Raw genomic sequence first — 17,859 nt, 5'->3', positions numbered from 1 at the left:
CCAGAAAATCACATTGCAGGATACATTTTTATTTATTTTATAATTTTTTACCCGTTTTTTTCTCCCTAATTTCGAGGTATCCAATTGTTTAGTAGCTACTATCTTGTCTCATCGCTACAACTCCCGTACGGCTCGGGAGAGACGAAGGTTGAAAGTCACGCGTCCTCCGATACACAACCCAACCAAGCCGCACTGCTTCTTAACACAGCGCGCATCCAACCCGGAAGCCAGCCGCACCAATGTGTCGGAGGAAACACCGTGCACCTGGCAGCCTTGGTTAGCGTGCACTGCGCCCGGCCCGCCACAGGAGTCGTTGGTGCGCGATGAGACAAGGATTTCCCTACCGGCCAAACCCTCCCTAACCCGGACGACGCTAGGCCAATTGTGCGTCGCCCCACGGACCTTCCGGTCGCGGCCGGTTACGACAACATTGTATGATTTTTAATGAATTTATTGCAAATTATGGTGGAAAATTAGTATTTGGTCACCTACAAACAAAGAAGATTTCTGGCTCTCACAGATCTGTAACTGCTTCTTTAAGAGGCTCCTCTGTCCTCCACTCGTTACCTGTATTAATGGCACCTGATTGAACTTGTTATCAGTATAAAAGACACCTGTCCACAACCTCAAACAGTCACACTCCAAACTCCACTATGGCCAAGACCAAAGAGCTGTCAAAGGACACCAGAAACAAAATTGTAGACCTGCACCAGGCTGGGAAGACTGAATCTGCAATAGGTAAGCAGCTTGGTTTGAAGAAATCAACTGTGGGAGCAATTATTAGGAAATGGAAGACATACAAGACCACTGATAATCTCCCTCGATCTGGGGCTCCACACAAGATCTCACCCCGTGGGGTCAGAATGATCACAAGAACGGTGAGCAAAAATCCCAGAACCACAAGGGGGGACCTAGTGAATGACCTGCAGAGAGCTGGGACCAAAGTAACAAAGCCTACCATCAGTAACACACTACGCCGCCAAGGACTCAAATCCTGCAGTGCCACACGTGTCCCCCTGCTTAAGCCAGTCCATGTCCAGGCCCGTCTGAAATTTGCTAGAGAGCATTTGGATGATCCAGAAGAAGATTGGGAGAATGTCATATGGTCAGATGAAACCAAAATATAACTTTTTGGTGAAAACTCAACTCGTTGTGTTTGGAGGACAAAGAATGCTGAGTTGCATCCAAAGAACACCATATCTACTGTGCAGCATGGGGGTGGAAACATCATGCTTTGGGGCTGTTTTTCTGCAAAGGGACCAGGACGACTGATCCGTGTAAAGGAAATAATAAATGGGGTCATGCATCCTGAGATTTTGAGGGAAAACCTCCTTCCATCAGCAAGGGCATGAAGATGAAACGTGGCTGGGTCTTTCAGCATGACAATGATCCCAAACACACCGCCCGGGCAATGAAGGAGTGGCTTCGTAAGAAGCATTTCAAGGTCCTGGAGTGGCCTAGCCAGTCTCCAGATCTCAACCCCATAGAAATCTTTGGAGGGAGGTGAAAGTCTGTGTTGCCCAGCAACAGCCCCAAAACATCACTGCTCTAGAGGAGATCTGCATGCAGGAATGGGCCAAAATACCAGCAACAGTGTGTGAAAACCTTGTGAAGACTTACAGAAAACGTTTGACCTCTGTCATTGCCAACAAAGGGTATATAACAAAGTATTGAGATAAACTTTTGTTAGTGACCAAATACTTATTTGTAAAATTGATATTTCATTAGCAAACATTTTCAAAATTTTTTTTTTGCTTTGTCATTAAATAATATATTTTCCACATTTGTTACGTTATAGCCTTATTCTAAAATGTATTACATTGATGAGGGGGAAAAACAATCTACACACAATATACCCCACAATAACAAAGCAAAAACTGTTTTTTTTAGGAAATGTATATAAAAAATACAATTATATCACATTTACGTAAGTATTCAGACCCTTTACTCAGTACTTTGTTTCCCAGATGAGTGGCGGCTGTTACAGCAGCAAAGGGGGGACCAACTCCAAAATAATTCCCATGATTTTGGAACGAGATGTTCGACGAGCAGGTGTCCACCTACTTTTGGTCATGTAGATTTACTGTAGAAATCTTTGTCAGAAATAATGGTATATTTCCCTTGACGTAGCGATGCTGAATGTAAAAAATGTCTCAACATACCCCACTGCTATATTTGTTGAATATTATGTGAAAAATTAAAAGGGCATATTTGGATGAAATTAATTATCTTAATTTCTCAGAGATTAAAATATAACAAAATCATTTTACAGGAATGCAAATGTTATCTGTTTCTAACTACAAAAGCAATTTCAGAAAAATCTGAGCAGGTGGGTGTCTTGGCTTGCTGAAATGACAGCATTTTACAAATGAATGTAACAGCTCCTCACCCTGACAATAATAGTCAATGAGCCAGGAAAAACTGTAAAACTGGTTTGGTTTTTGTTAAACAGACACTTTCAGGATGAGAAACCATTTTACAACTTCAGTATTTTACAACTTCATGTTAAGGGCCTAGATACTCATTTTGTTACCTTTTTCACACTATTGAGCCATTCTAAAACAAACTGCTGGCTCTTTTCACATTGTGCTTTTCAGCATGGTTCCAGCAACTACGGTGAATGTCTGGAGGCATAACCAGGCCACTGCAGCTGGGTTTGGCTCAGTAGTGCGAAAAGCTCAACACTCTCACCTCAATCTCAGGCCGCTTTTCTCTTTCACTATGCTAGGGCTACGCTGTTTTTCGTCTCTATGTTTTACATTAGATTCTAAATCTTCATTGTACTCTAATAAGCAAATTATTCTTGCAGCTTGCCTTGCAGACAAACAAAATCAATACAAATGCAAAACATAGACGTATTGCATCACTATAAGGCCAAGCAGCCTTGCTATGGTTTCATGCTTGAAAAATGCATGTTTGAAGAAAAAAATCCTATAACACTGAGTGATGTTACATGTTTTTCTTAATAATAAATATGGTGTGTGAAGTGTTATGATACATTTAACCAGGTTAATGCCCTCTATCCCCAGCTTGGAGACTTTATCCTCTTTGGCACCTACATCATCCAGCTCTACACCCCTCTCAACTGGTTTGGAACCTACTACAGGTAAGAGGTGTTATGGGCTGAGTTTCAAATCTACTTCCTTACATCCTTCCCTAGTCTCCTTTATGGCTATCACTTACAGCTAAAAGCATATTGCTTCACCTGTCATGTGTTACTAGATCAGGAAAGACACAAGCAAATTAAGCTAGACTATTGAGATAAATCTATGAAAGGCATCATGTATTACAGTACCCATAATGCAAAACGGGCTCTGTATAATACATTGGTCTTCATCCTCCACAGAATCATCCAGAAGTCCTTCATCGACATGGAGAGCATGTTTAAGCTCTTCACCGAAGAAGAGGAGGTAATTTTGAAATTGGTTGTCGATGGTCATCATCAGTCAATCTCTCATGGGAAGATTATGCGTGTTAACCGAGAGATTGGGATGCGTAGGATAACGAGCAGTAGTAGTTCCAGTGTTTGGTTTTTCGACACGGGTTATTTGGACAAATCACGATTTCGCAGGTCTTGGGAACTTTCGAATTTCAGAAGTGGGATAGACTTTCTGCCTGTAATTTGCGAACAGAGAGAGTGGAGCTCCTTGTTCCAGTTCCACTCCATGGTCTAGCAATTGATTTCTTCTCTTAACATGTGTGGACCTAGAACTTAATCGAGCAGCTGACCAATTACGCGAGAGTCAATGACCAGCATTTTGGTGTCTGTCAGGATTTGTTTGCACTGCATTATGGGAAATACTTTTTTGGTCAAATAGATTTACTTTAACTTCCCTTCAGGTGAAGGACGTGGTGAATGCAGGGAATCTTCTCTATAAACTGGGAAAAGTGGAGTTTGAGAATGTGTACTTTAGCTACACTGACGGGTAAGTCCTTGCTTAGATCACTTAGATGTATTTTTAGGTCTTCTTTGGACTAATGATCCAGCACCTCTCAATTTTTTCTGATGTTGTGCCGAAAATATTCCCCCCTGCCAGAGTTTCTTCTATAGAAAGTATGTGACTCTGATGTGTGCCGCAGAAAGTATTTGAATCTAGCCACAAACATAAAGAAATTAGAAGGGGGGGGGGGATTTTGGCAAAACTATTTTCTTGCCTCCCGAAACATTTTGTAATATTTTAGAAAATATTGATAATACACAAATATTATCTCACAATAACAAAAAAACATAATTGAAAGTTAAGTTTGTTAACAAACATTAAATAAGAAATACAAATGTAGATATTTGCATAATAAGATATAAAATGACAAATTAAATATAAAAAGACAATAAATAACATAAAAAATATTGGAAAGCTGCAACAGTTTGGCTGAAAACCTGAGATCCTCCCCCCTTCCAATTTTCTTATTTTTGAGGCTAGAGTCAAGTACTTTCTGTGGCACACATCAGAGTCTAATACTTTCTATAGAACAAACTTCACGTCAGGATAGGCAACCCAAAATGAATAATTTATGTATGTGTGTTATATTAAACATAGAGGAGGGAGTAAAATGAAGGCAAGCAATAAACATTTCAGAACAACTGCTCATCGAATAAGACATAGGAGAGATGACGAATTCTGGCAAAGAGATTTATTTATAGACTAACACACTTGAAACAAATAGCCAAACTGAAAACTGTAGACATTACTAGTGCTTCCCCAGCGATCAAACCAACATAAAAAATCAAATGAAACGCAGCGAAATGTGATTAAAAGTCTCAACAAGCAAGCATGTCGCAGCGATGAGGAATTGAGTACGTGCGTGTTCAAGCATGTCGCAGCGATGAGGAATTGAGTACGTGCGTGTTCAAGCATGTCGCAGCGATGAGGAATTGAGTACGTGCGTGTTCAAGCATGTCGCAGCGATGAGGAATTGAGTACGTGCGTGTTCAAGCATGTCGCAGCGATGAGGAATTGAGTACGTGCGTGTTCAAGCATGTCGCAGCGATGAGGAATTGAGTACGTGCGTGTTCAAGCAAGTCGCAGCAATGAAGAATTGAGTATGTGCGTGTTCAAGCAAGTCGCAGCAATGAACAATTGAGTACGTGCGTGTTCAAGCAAGTCGCAGCAATGAAGAATTGAGTATGTGCGTGTTCAAGCAAGTCGCAGCAATGAACAATTGAGTACGTGCGTGTTCAAGCAAGTCGCAGCAATGAAGAACTGAGTACGTGAGTGTTCAAGCAAGTCGCAGCAATGAAGAATTGAGTACGTGCGTGTTCAAGCAAGTCTCAGCAATGAAGAATTGAGTACGTGCGTGTTCAAGCAAGTCTCAGCAATGAAGAATTGAGTATGTGCGTGTTCAAGCAAGTCGCAGCAATGAAGAATTGAGTATGTGCCTGTTCAAGCAAGTCTCAGCAATGAAGAGTTGAGTACGTGCGTGTTCACGCGATGGGGGGGGGGGATTCTGGCAGGGGGGAGCTTTTAGCACAACACCGGAACCCATTTACCAGGATCCGGCACCTCTCTTGGCATAATCAATTAGTTTCACTGTTTGCAATTTCAAAATTATAATAAAATCTATCAGTTAATTCAAGTGCCTACCCTGTAAATCTCATACCCCCTATAAACCGTAATGTGAAAACGTGCCTGATATTCTAAGAATTGATCTGTGTTGGGCCTGTCCAGGTTTATGGTTTGCGCAACATTGAAGCCTGTATAGACCAATGTGTGGCCATTGCTGTGGTGTGTGTGAGAGAGAGGAGCGTGCATGTATCTTTCTCGGAAATAGAATGAGATTCACTTTCTATGATCTCCCTCCCTCTCTCTGCTCTGATAGACATGAGCCTGCAACTCTAATCTCTGCAGTGTTGCACTTTGTTTATTTCCTCGTAGAAACATATCCCTGGGAAGGGTGCTGGACGTGCCTGAGCACCCTTGTAAATACATTTGCCAAAGTTACAGAATTACTGCTGTCTATTCAGAAATAAATGAAATCATTCAGATTACTACACCGTGGAGTAGGCCTATAATTTAGCCATAGCCGGTGAGTGAGCTGCACATCATTGGGTGAGTCAGTGAAACTGGAAAGCTTTTTTAGGACTATAATTTCCTCATATTTTACCATTTGTGTCACTCCACACACCTAGGCCAACTGGCGGCCCGTGGGCTGAATAAGGTTTTATTTGGCCCCCCTATGTTATATGAGCAAATAATACACATTTTTGAGTGAATTTTCATTGTTGGACATAAAAGACTAAAAACTCTGGGTAATCCACTCCAAGTGATTTTAATTTAAGACATTTGTTCCCAAGTATTCCCACGCATAATAGAGACGTGATCGTATACAAACGCAAGCCAGGTTTGAAATGATTTTGTTTTAGTCAAACATTATGTCTGTTTGGGATTCTTGCGGTCGATTCTTTGCAGTCTACAAATGATTTGTAATTATGTTCTGGCCCCCCGACCATCCGCTTAAGAAAAAATCGGCCCGCGGTTGAATCGAGTTGATGGATTCAATACAAGGTCGTTTTTATTGATCTCAGATTCTGTTTGTCAGTGTCAAAGTAGAATGTAATTTCAATCATTTGTGACGTATTAAATAAGATTCTGCTCAAGTCCCCAGTCATTTAAAATGATGTAGAATTGCAAGAAATGTGTTTTATGAAAGGCAACAAAAAATCCCAGACCCTAAACTTTAAAATAAAAAAATCCCCATGTGTGCAACTTCTTCAAGCACCTCTATATGCATGCAATTCTTTATTATAAAGGTGATTTTCTTTTTTTCCCATGTGTTCCCCCCCCAGGTCACCCTCCCTCGGCTCACTTTTTGTTCCGGCACCTCCCAATTTCCAAATGAACCACTAGCCTTACACAGTTAATGATTCAGAAACAGTTTGGTGAATAATCATAGTTGTGGTTGTTCCAGTGTTCTCCTTTGATTACATATATTTTTTGTGCTTCTGTGTTTTTTTTAAGGAAGGAGATTCTTAAGGACGTATCATTCACTGTGCAGCCAGGCCATACTGTTGCATTGGTAAGATTGAATTCCAAGCATTACCCAGAGGTTAAAGAGCGACTGCCTTTAAAAAACAATACTACATCCCTTTGGAAACCGCCTATGTGGCATCGATATGAGTCTGAAATAGTTATTCTAGTGTCAAAATTGACTACAAAGTGTGCGACGTTCATTTGCCCGCTAACATGGGGTGAACAGCTGTGGTGATTGCTCTCTATCCAATAGCATAGACAGTGAGACAGAACTGCCCAGCGGCTCTGACTTTGTTTACATAAGACAACACCTCACGCATTTTTTTTTACTTACGAAATACTGCACCAAAAACCTTAGTTAGATGTAAAATTGCTCCACTTAAACATCAGTAAAAAACAGCTAAATTAATTACAGATTTGTTGCAATGTCTTAGATTCATTCTTGGGATTTTGAGGACATGAAATAGGCTTCTGCGTCTGCAGTGTCTCATGGGGGACAAACATCATTAACCAAACGCGGAATCGGTCAGGAAACACACTTTCGAGACTGAAATCTCGTTTTTTGAATGCCAACAGAAAAACGCACGTGCCAATCAGCGTGTTCAGTGGCTCTTAAAGCAAATAATACTAGACTTCGGTCTTGAAGAGTGGTTCATTTCTCTCTTTTTCTCAACAGTCGTGATGGTTTGGATCTGTCGATTGTTCTCGCTTCTCAATTGTCTGTGTTTGTGTGTGGACGCCCCTAGGTTGGCCAGTCAGGGTGCGGTAAGAGCACCCTCCTTCGCCTGCTGTTCCGTTTCTATGACGTCCAGGGGGGATGCATCCGCATCGATGGCCAGGACATCTCTAAGGTGAGTATTTTGCCCAGTTGCAAGAAAATAGTTCCCAGGCTATCTGTCTTATCACATGCTGTATATAACATTTTGTTTTCAATGCGCTCTGGAGGTTTTACAAGTCCAGGTAGTGCCTCCCCGTTTCACCCTTTACTGCTTAAGTGTCATCTGAGACTCTTCATTTCTGGGTGCAGGTGAAGCAGGTGTCTCTGCGTGCCCACATCGGCGTGGTGCCCCAGGACACAGTTCTCTTCAACGACAACATCCGCGACAACATCCGCTACGGACGCATCTCTGCCAGCGACCACGAAGTGGAGGCGGCGGCCATCGCCGCAGACATCCACAAGAAGATCCAGACGTTCCCAGAAGGTACGGAAATACCACCGTCTCTTTTGACGGTTTCTTGAACACCGATTTAAGCCAGCAGCATACCACCCTGCATCCCACTGCTAGCTTGCTTCTGAAGATAAGCAGGGCCGGTGCTGGTCGGTCCCTGGATGGGAGATCCAGTGGTGTTGGAGGGCCTGTAGGAGGCACTCTTTCCTCCGGTCTAAAAAAAGATCCCAATGCCCCATGGCAGAGATTGGGGACATTGCCCTGTGTAAGGTGCCGTCTTTCGGATGGGTCGTTAAACGGATGTCCTGACTCTCTGGTCACTAAAGATCCCATGGCACTTATCGTAAGAGTTAAGGCTGTGTGATATTGCCAAAAAATCATATCTAGATTTTTTTTCAAACTTGTGTGATTCACAATAAATACGCTACATGGCCAAAAGTATGTAGACATCCCTTCAAATGTGTGGATTCAGGTATTTCAGCCACACCCGTTGCTGACAGGTATAAAATCAAGCACACAGCCATGCAATCTCCATAGACAAACATTGGCAGCAGAATGGCCCGTACTGAAGAGCTCAGTGACTTTCAATGTGGCATCGTCATAGGATCCCACCAGTGGTGGAAAAGGTACCCAATTTTCATACTTGAGTAAAGGTATAGATAACTTAATAGAAAGTTACTCAAGTAAAAGTGAAAGTCGGCCAGTAAAATACTACTTGAGTAAAATTCTAAAAGTATTTGGTTTTAAAAATACTTAAAGTATCAAAAGTAAATGTAATTGCTAAAATATACTTACGTATCAAAAGTACAAGTATAAATCGTTTCAAATTGCTTATAATAAGCAAAGCAGACAGCACCATTTTCTGTATGGATAGCCAGGGGCACACTCCAACACTCAGACCTTATTTACAAAAGATGTTTAGTGAGTCCACCAGGCCAGAGGTAGTAGGGATGACCACGTGTTCTCTTGATAAGTGTGTGATTTTGACAATTTTCCTGTCTTGCTAAGCATTCACAATGTAACGAGTACTTTTGGTTGTCAGGGAAAATGTATGGAGTAAAAAGTACAATATTTTCTTTAGGAATGTGTCGTGATGTAAAAGTTGTCAAAAATATAAATAGTAAAGTACAGATACTCCAAAAAACAACATAACATTTACTTAAGTACTTTGTACCACTGGATACCACCTTTCCAACAAGTCAGTTGGTCACATTTCTGCCCTGCTAGAGCTGCTCCGGTAAACTGTAAGTGCTGTTTTTGTGAAGTGGAAACGTCTAGGAGCAACAATGGCTCAGCCGCGAAGTGGTTAGACCACACAAGCTCACAGAACGGGACCGCCAAATGATGAAATTGTCTGTCCTCGGTTGCATCACTCCCTACTGAGTTCCAAACAGCCTCTGGAAGCAACGTCAGTACAATAACTGTTCGTCGAGAGCTTCATGAATGGGATCCATGGCTGAACAGCTGCACACAAAGCCTAAGATCACCATGCGCAGTGCCAAGCGTCAGCTGGAGTAGTGTAAAGCCCACCGCCAATGGCCTCTAGAGCAGTGGAAACACGTTCTCTGAAATGATGAATCACGCTTCGCCATCTGGCAGTCCGACAGGCAATTGGTGGAGGAGGAATAACAGTCTGGGGCTGTTTTTCATGGTTCGGGTTAGGCCCCTAAGTTTCAGTGACAGGAAATCTTAACATTACAATGACATTGTAGACGATTCTGTTCTTCCAACTTTGTGACAACAGTTTGGGGAAGGCCATTTCCTGTTTCAGCATAGCAATGCCCCCTTGCACAAACTGAGGTCCATACAGAAATGCTTTGTCGAGATCAGTGTGGAAGAACTTGTCTGGCCTGCACAGAGCCTTGACCTCAACCCCACCAAACATCTTTGGGATGAATTGGAAAGCCAACGGCGAGACGGGCTTCATTGCCCAACATCAGTGCCGACCTCACTAATGCTCTTGTGGCTGAATGGAAGCAGGTCCCCGCTGTAATGTTCCAACATCTAGTGGAAAGCCTTCCAAGAAGAGTAGAGGCTGTTACAGCAGCAAAGGGGGGACCAACTCCAAATTAATGCCCATGATTTTGGAATGAGATGTTCAATGAGCAGGTGTCCACATACCATTGACCATGTTGTGTATCTCCTTTTATTTTTTTACGTTTTTTTCTAAATAGGCGTTGTTGCACAATTAAAGCTCAATACACTGCATTTCAAACAGTCAGGAATAATGTAATGAATTATTTCATCAAATTAGTTTAACCTCCTTTTTGTTGTTGTTGCAATAATCACTGATCTGGCTTTCAAGTTTGTCTATAAAAATGCCCTTTCGTAACCAGAACCATGAAAAATGCACATCCACTAATAATGACCAACTTCTTGAAGCAGGCGTTATGGAAAATTAGCACAGATCTCATAAACAATCTCTCAAGCACAAGCCTATGTGCTAGTGAGTACCTGTATCAATTTTCTTTCTAACAACGTAGAACAATTGAACTGTTATGGACACACCTTCCTGCTTCCAACTGCTTGAAAAACATAGCCTGTTCACTTTGTTTAGATATTGAAATCAAGCGACCTAACTTGATGAGAAGATGCTTATTTCTCAGAATGAGAACGAGTTGCCAATTCATTATATAACTGCATATATTTTATTCTCATTGCACATTTCTAAAACACAGAATAGACCTCTAGCACATACAGTGGGGCAAAAAAGTATTTAGTCAGCCACCAATTGTGCACGTTCTCCCACTTAAAAAGATGAGAGAGGCCTGTAATTTTCATCATAGGTACACTTCAACTATGACAGACAAAATGAGAAAAAAAATCCAGAAAATCACATTGTAGGATTTTTTATGAATTTATTTGCAAATTATGGTGGAAAATAAGTATTTGGTCACCTACAAACAAGCAAGATTTCTGGCTCTCACAGACCTGTAACTTCTTCTTGAAGAGGCTCCTCTGTCCTCCACTCATTACCTGTATTAATGGCACCTGATTGAACTTGTCATCAGTATAAAAGACACCTGTCCACAACCTCAAACAGTCACACTCCAAACTCCACTATGGCCAAGACCAAAGAACTGTCAAAGGACACCAGAAACAAAATTGTAGACCTGCACCAGGCTGGGAAGACTGAATCTGCAATAGGTAAGCAGCTTGGTTTGAAGAAATCAACTGTAGGAGCAATTATTAGGAAATGGAAGACATACAAGACCACTGATAATCTCCCTCGATCTGGGGCTTCACGCAAGATCTTACCCTGTGGGGTCAAAATGATCACAAGAACGGTGAGCAAAAATCCCAGAACCAGCCTCCCGGGTGGCGCAGTGGTTAAGGGCGCTGTACTACAGCGCCAGCTGTGCCATCAGAGTCCCTGGGTTCGCGCCCAGGCTCTGTTGTAACCGGCCTCGACCGGGAGGTCCGTGGGGCGACGCACAATTGACCTAGCGTCGTCCGGGTTAGGGAGGGATTGGTCGGTAGGGATCTCCTTGTCTCATCGCGCACCAGCGACTCCTGTGGCGGGCCGGGCGCAGTGCGCGCTAGCCAAGGTTGCCAGGTGCACGGTGTAGCCTCCGACACATTGGTGCGGCTGGCTTCCGGGTTGGATGCGCGCTATGTTAAGAAACAGTACGGCTGGTTGGGTTGTGTATCGGAGGACGCATGACATTCAGCCTTCGTCTCTCCCAAGTTGTAGCAATGAGACAAGATAGTAGCTACTACAACAATTGGATACCACGAAATTGGGGAGAAAAGGGGGGTCAAATAAAAAAAAAAATGTTTTAAATAAATAAACAAAATAAAAAAATCCGAGAACCACACGGGGGGACCTAGTGAATGACCTGCAGAGAGCTGGGACCAAAGTAACAAAGCCTACCATCAGTAACACACTACGCCGCCAGGGACTCAAATCCTGCAGTACCTGACATGTCCCCCTGCTTAAGCCAGTACATGTCCAGGCCCGTCTGAAGTTTGCTAGAGAGCATTTGGATGATCCAGAAGAAGATTGGGAGAATGTCATATGGTCAGATGAAACCAAAATATAACTTTTTGGTAAAAACTCAACTCGTCGTGTTTGGAGGACAAAGAATGCTGAGTTGCATCCAAATAACACCATACATACTGTGAAGCATGGGGGTGGAAACATCATGCTTTGGGGCTGTTTTTCTGCAAAGGGACCAGGACGACTGATCCGTGTAAAGGAAAGAATGAATGGGGCCATATATCATGAGATTTTGAGTGAAAACCTCCTTCCATCAGCAAGGGCATTGAAAATGAAACGTGGCTGGGTCTTTCAGCATGACAATGATCCCAAACAGGCAACGAAGGAGTGGCTTCGTAAAAAGCATTTCAAGGTCCTGGAGTGGCCTAGCCAGTCTCCAGATCTCAACCCCATAGAAAATCTTTGGAGGGAGTTGAAAGTCCATGTTGCCCAGCAACAGCCCCAAAACATCACTGCTCTAGAGGAGATCTGCATGGAGGAATGGGCCAAAATACCAACAACAGTGTGTGAAAACCTTGTAAATACTTACAGAAAACATTTGACCTCCGTCATTGCCAACAAAGTAGTAGTATTGAGATAAACTTTTGTTATTGACCAAATACTTATTTTCCACCATAATTTGCAAATAAATTCATAAAAAAATCCTACAATGTGATTTTCTGGATTTTTTTCTCATTTTGTCTGTCATAGTTGAAGTGTACCTATGATGACAATTACAGGCCTCTCTCATCTTTTTAAGTGGGAGAACTTGCACAATTGGTGGCTAACTAAATACTTTTTTGCCCCACTGTAAGTCTGTGGCTAAAATGCTGCTAGCGGTACAAACTGAGCATTCATTTTCCATACTCTCGTTTTAGTAGGGTCTGCTCTGTTCTACATTTTGGGAGTTGAGACATAAAAAGGGTGTCGTTAAAAAGGTTAAGTTCTCATGTAATTACAATAAAATGTCAAAGTTTTTCTGTGTCCAAATTACCTCTTCTGTTGGACCAAACTTCAAATGCAAATAGCAAGTTTATCTTTTGTATTTTGTTGTTGTGAGTGGAAGCGGGGAGGGACTTGCTGTCTGTGGAAAGGTGCACACAACACAGAAGGAGTGAAGGAGACGCGACCAAAAAGACAGAAGAACATTCATTTAAAAAAAACAAAAAATAAATAACCTTGATTCTTACGATACAGGCATTGTGGAACATCGTGCTAAAACATACATTTGAATTAATTTGATATACCCAGCCCTAGTAAGAGTTTGGGTGTTAACCCCGGTGTCCTGGCTAAATTCCCAATTTGGCCCTCATCATGGCAATTTAATCATCCCCAGCTTCCAATTGGCCCATTCTTGCCCCCCTCCTCATCTTGTAACTATTCCCAAGAGCGTTGCTGTAAATGAGAATGTGTTCTCAGTCAATTTACCGGTAAGGGTTAAATATGCCTTGTCCTGGACCCCAAAAAATGTTTCAATAGAGATTCTACCTAAGTCCAGGACTATGTTTAATCTGTGTCTGGGAAACCAGCGCTATATGCTGCCATTATAGTTCTGGCTGTACTTTTTAAAAACATTTTACCCCTTTTTCTCTCCAATTTCGTGGTATCCAATTGTTAGTAGCTACTATCTTGTCTCATCGCTACAACTCCCGTACGGGCTCGGGAGAGACGAAGGTTGAAAGTCATGCGTCCTCCGATACACAACCCAACCAAGCCGCACTGCTTCTTAACACAGCGCGCATCCAACCCGGAAGCCAGCCGCACCAATGTGTCGGAGGAAACACTGTGCACCTGGCAACCTTAGTTAGCGTGCACTGCGCCCGGCCCGCCACAGGAGTCGCTGGTGCGCGATGAGACAAGGATATCCCTACCGGCCAAGCCCTCCCTAACCCGGACGATGCTAGGCCAATTGTGCCACCAGAGTCTCTGGTGGCACAGCTGGCGCTGCAGTACAGCACCCTTAACCACTGCGCCACCCAGGAGGCCCAGTTCTGGCTGTACTTAACCTGAAGTTGGCTTATGGATGTCAATGTTGTTGTTTTAAGGGTTAGCATAGGTGTTTTGTATTTACCAACCACATTTGCTGAAGCATTTTGACATGCACATCTACATTTCCTGAAACACACAGTAGCTCCCAGGTGCATTGTTAATGTATGACGTGAGTGACATTTGTCTGTGTTTTCTCTGTCTGTCCCCCTCCCAGGATATGACACCCAGGTGGGTGAGAGGGGTCTGAAGCTGAGCGGGGGGGAGAAGCAGAGGGTGGCTATCGCCCGGACCATCCTCAAGGCCCCTCAGATCATCCTGCTGGATGAGGTAAACTTTCAGGAAGGTTTACCAGTAGGCTCAATGACCCTGTTCAAGGTGTAGGGTGACGATGCCCCGAGACACTGATCTTGGGTCAGTTTAGCATTTATTTTTTATTTGTTTGGCTAAGTTTAAGATTGGGGAGGGAAAGCTGGTCCTAGACCTTTTACCTAGAAGAAACGTCACCCCGGAGCGTTCAAATACTTTAAAAACACACACTTTCTCCCTCCTCTACTGAGCTTACACAAATTGATAGGTGAAATCAACAGCTCTATCACTTAGCTTTCACCAGTCCTGTCATGTCAGATCAGATATTTCTTCAAGGACGAGAGGATGCAAGGATGCATTCTTAACGTATTTGATGAGAGCCAATGTTTGCCCCCACACCACTGATCCTCCTGTCATATTGTGTTACAGTGGATTAATACAAGTTCACTGAACTTGAATATTTTAGTCATGTAATTTATCTCAAAGTTTTCCCTCTGCACAGGCCACATCTGCTCTCGACACACAGACGGAGCGCAACATTCAGGCGTCGCTCATCAAAGTGTGCTCCAATCGGACCACCATCGTCGTGGCTCACAGGTAAGGGATGGGTCTCAGGTGGACAAAAATGCATGTATAGAGGGAACCCATACATTAGGATCAGTGGAGGCTGCTGAGGGGAGGATGGCTCATAATAATGGCTGGAACGCAGCGAAACCATGTGGTTTGATGTATTGGATACTATTCCACTCCAGCCATTACCACAAGCCCATCCTCCCCAATTAAGGTGCAACCAACCTTCTGGGATTAGGACACACACATTTCTCCCCTCTAATGCTTGAGTTTGTATGGTTTGGATCAGTGTGGTCTGTCGTCTAATTATGAATTGTCTGTCTTCAGGTTGTCGACCATCATCGGTGCCGACCAGATTCTTGTTCTAAGTGACGGTCAGATAGCAGAGCGAGGACGGTGAGGGAATGGTTGAAAGAGTGATTGTTCTGTTTCTGCACACTCCACAAACCTATTCCAATCAAAATATTGTTTTATGCTCTTCAAGAAACCAACATCTAAATAATGGAACAGACCAATGTTTATGATGCTATAGTCACACTATAGTCTTGTTCTCAAAACCATACAGTGCCCATGTGGGAACATCTTGGCATAGTACATGATGATGACTTTAATGGTGATTGTGTGTCCCCATTGTAACTACATATTCTCCACTTTCTCCCTCCCAGGCATGATGAGCTGCTGGCTAAGGGAGGGTTGTACTGTGACATGTGGATGAAGCAGCAACATGCCCAGGACTCAGACTCAGCCTCTGACACAGAAGCCAAAGACAGGAAGTCTGAGAAACTACAGCCCCCATCAGTCACTGCAGGCCACAGGAGCCACTGAGGATAGAGTGAGAGGTTCAAGGATATGTAGACATTGTGAGGAGACGGACGAGGGACGCAGGGAGAGGATTAGATACCTCAAAAGGCTGTTTTGTCTGTACTTTTTTAAGGTATCTGTCCATTGAGGTTCATTCGGTTACGAGTGAAGTTAAGCCCCACCCCAACCCTCTCTGTATGTTACGGGCAAGTCTAGGGGCCAAATGTCCCTTCCCCTTCCAAAATGTGAAAGATGCAAACACCTGCAAAATCATGATTTCTCTAAATGATCAGTGGCAAAAATCTGTGCACCTCGCTGTTGTCACATCCCACAGTCTGTTGACATACACTACGATACCAGTTCTGTTACATGCGTCTGTCCACGAGAGATTAGTGCCTAATGAACACGACCAGGACTCCGCATAATCCGTCCTCTTGAAGTGACAGCAAGTCCAAAGTAGACTAATACCTACCCTTAAGCGCAGGTATAGGCAGTTTGGCACAGTGTCTCACAAAACTTTGAATTGTTGACTAATGTTTAGGGGTAGAGAAAAGTATTTGTTTTATTTACAGCATCTACAGGTTCATTGTAAATTATATATATATTTTTTACTACACCCACTTTTTAGCTCATGAGACGGATCATTTTTGTTAGCTACTATACAAGCAATAGACTTACATTATACTTAATAGACAAATGAAGCGATTCAGACCGATGTGAATGGTTAACAAAAAAATCTGTTTCACTCTAATTGTTTTTGTCTTAGTACAAAGGTATGCGTACAAGAACTTCAAAATCTAATTTTGGTTATTAGTAAAACAGATATTTAGTCTGTATTTGGTTCATTTAGCATCGAAACTGCATCAGTTTTACTCCAATTAGACTTGGGCATTATCATGTACTGTACAGTCTAGGTGTTGGCTGATACATGCAAAATTAACTGGCTGTAACTTTTATTTGTCACCAATGGTGATCAATAAGAACTACTGGCAGTATATTAAAGAGAACAGAGTCGATGGAAAAGGAAACCTTTATCTATGAATGAACTCAGAATGCTCAAACCTTTCTATGCTGCTACCTGTTTTGCGTAAAGAACTACTGTTAGTGTATCTTTATTTTAAAGGAAGAAATTAGTCTGTATATTTGAATTTGTAAATATCTATGCCTTGCATTCCCAAGGCAGTGTGGAGTTTGTCAATATCTGTTGATAATAATCACACTCCATTTACAGTACATATTGTCAAATTATTGTTTATTTTTTTAAAGGGCCATAAGGGAAGATCTATCCATTTAACTGAACTTGAGTTATTTGAGAGAGAATGTGGACTTTATATCTACGTGAAGTCCCTAGAGTTACGAGTTTGGGGTTGAATTGGAAACTGTCTGCATTAATCAAGGGAACGTGAAAATGGACATACTTGCCATCCATATATTGCACAGCAGACTACATCATGAAAAGTTATTTCAGACTGAAATAAATAGATGAATCCCAAATGCATTTGTGACTACAGAAGTAATACCAAAGAACTAGAGTGGTTTTGCTAGCAAATCATTGCTCTACCACTACAGCAGTCAATCATTTGTAGGTGTACAATGTGTGCAAACTGGTGCAGTCAAATAATTTACACTAATGCCCATGAGTTTAAATGTTCTGTGTCAATGAGTGACATTGACACCACAGGAGGTTGGTGGCACCTTAATTGGGGATAACGGGCTTATGATAATGGCTGGAGTGGAATAGTATCAAATACATCAAACTATTGGTTTTCATGTGTTTGATGCCATTCCATTTGTGTCATTCCAGAAATGCAACATTTTTGTTCTGATAATAACTGCTTTGACACAATGTCAAACTCTTTTGTATGTGATTTGGGGGCATAGTTTGTTTTGTAGTGTGGTCTTTGCCTTTGTCACACTTCCAATGTGTGTGGCATCAGGCTATGCTTGGATGTCAAATACATAAATGGTTTGTTTTTTCTTTGTGTATATGTTAATAAATGGTATAATTAAATATATATTATGACGAAGTGGGCTCTGTTTTGACTAATTTACCATATTGCTAGATGTATATTATTAG

General features: G+C 42.3%; 1 protein-coding gene across 6 annotated transcripts in view; it reads left to right on the top strand.

The window, feature by feature from the left end:
• The window catches only part of LOC149975487 (ATP-binding cassette sub-family B member 6-like), a 48,451-nt gene extending 30,642 nt beyond the window's left edge, over positions 1-17,809 (top strand). For 4 of the 6 annotated variants that reach the window (XM_036952466.2, XM_021571504.3, XM_090208292.1 and 1 more), the window contains 10 exons: positions 3,030-3,106; positions 3,347-3,410; positions 3,841-3,926; positions 6,957-7,014; positions 7,715-7,819; positions 7,996-8,170; positions 14,320-14,432; positions 14,914-15,008; positions 15,309-15,377; positions 15,647-17,809. In XM_036952466.2, coding sequence (XP_036808361.1) covers positions 3,030-3,106; positions 3,347-3,410; positions 3,841-3,926; positions 6,957-7,014; positions 7,715-7,819; positions 7,996-8,170; positions 14,320-14,432; positions 14,914-15,008; positions 15,309-15,377; positions 15,647-15,806 — 1,002 coding nt within the window. In that variant the 3' untranslated portion in view covers positions 15,807-17,809. Of the gene's footprint in view, positions 1-3,029; positions 3,107-3,346; positions 3,411-3,840; positions 3,927-6,956; positions 7,015-7,714; positions 7,820-7,995; positions 8,171-14,319; positions 14,433-14,913; positions 15,009-15,308; positions 15,378-15,646 lie in introns of those variants that run through there. The other 2 variants (XR_016488416.1, XM_090208294.1) reach the window with 2 other exon arrangements.
• The last annotated feature ends 50 nt before the right edge of the window (positions 17,810-17,859 follow it).

The sequence above is a fragment of the Oncorhynchus mykiss genome, chromosome 18 (genome assembly GCF_057628025.1).
Source record: "Oncorhynchus mykiss isolate SJ-2025 chromosome 18, ASM5762802v1, whole genome shotgun sequence".
Taxonomy (NCBI): Eukaryota; Metazoa; Chordata; class Actinopteri; order Salmoniformes; family Salmonidae; genus Oncorhynchus; species Oncorhynchus mykiss.
This window is presented reverse-complemented; position numbering and strand designations above follow the sequence as displayed.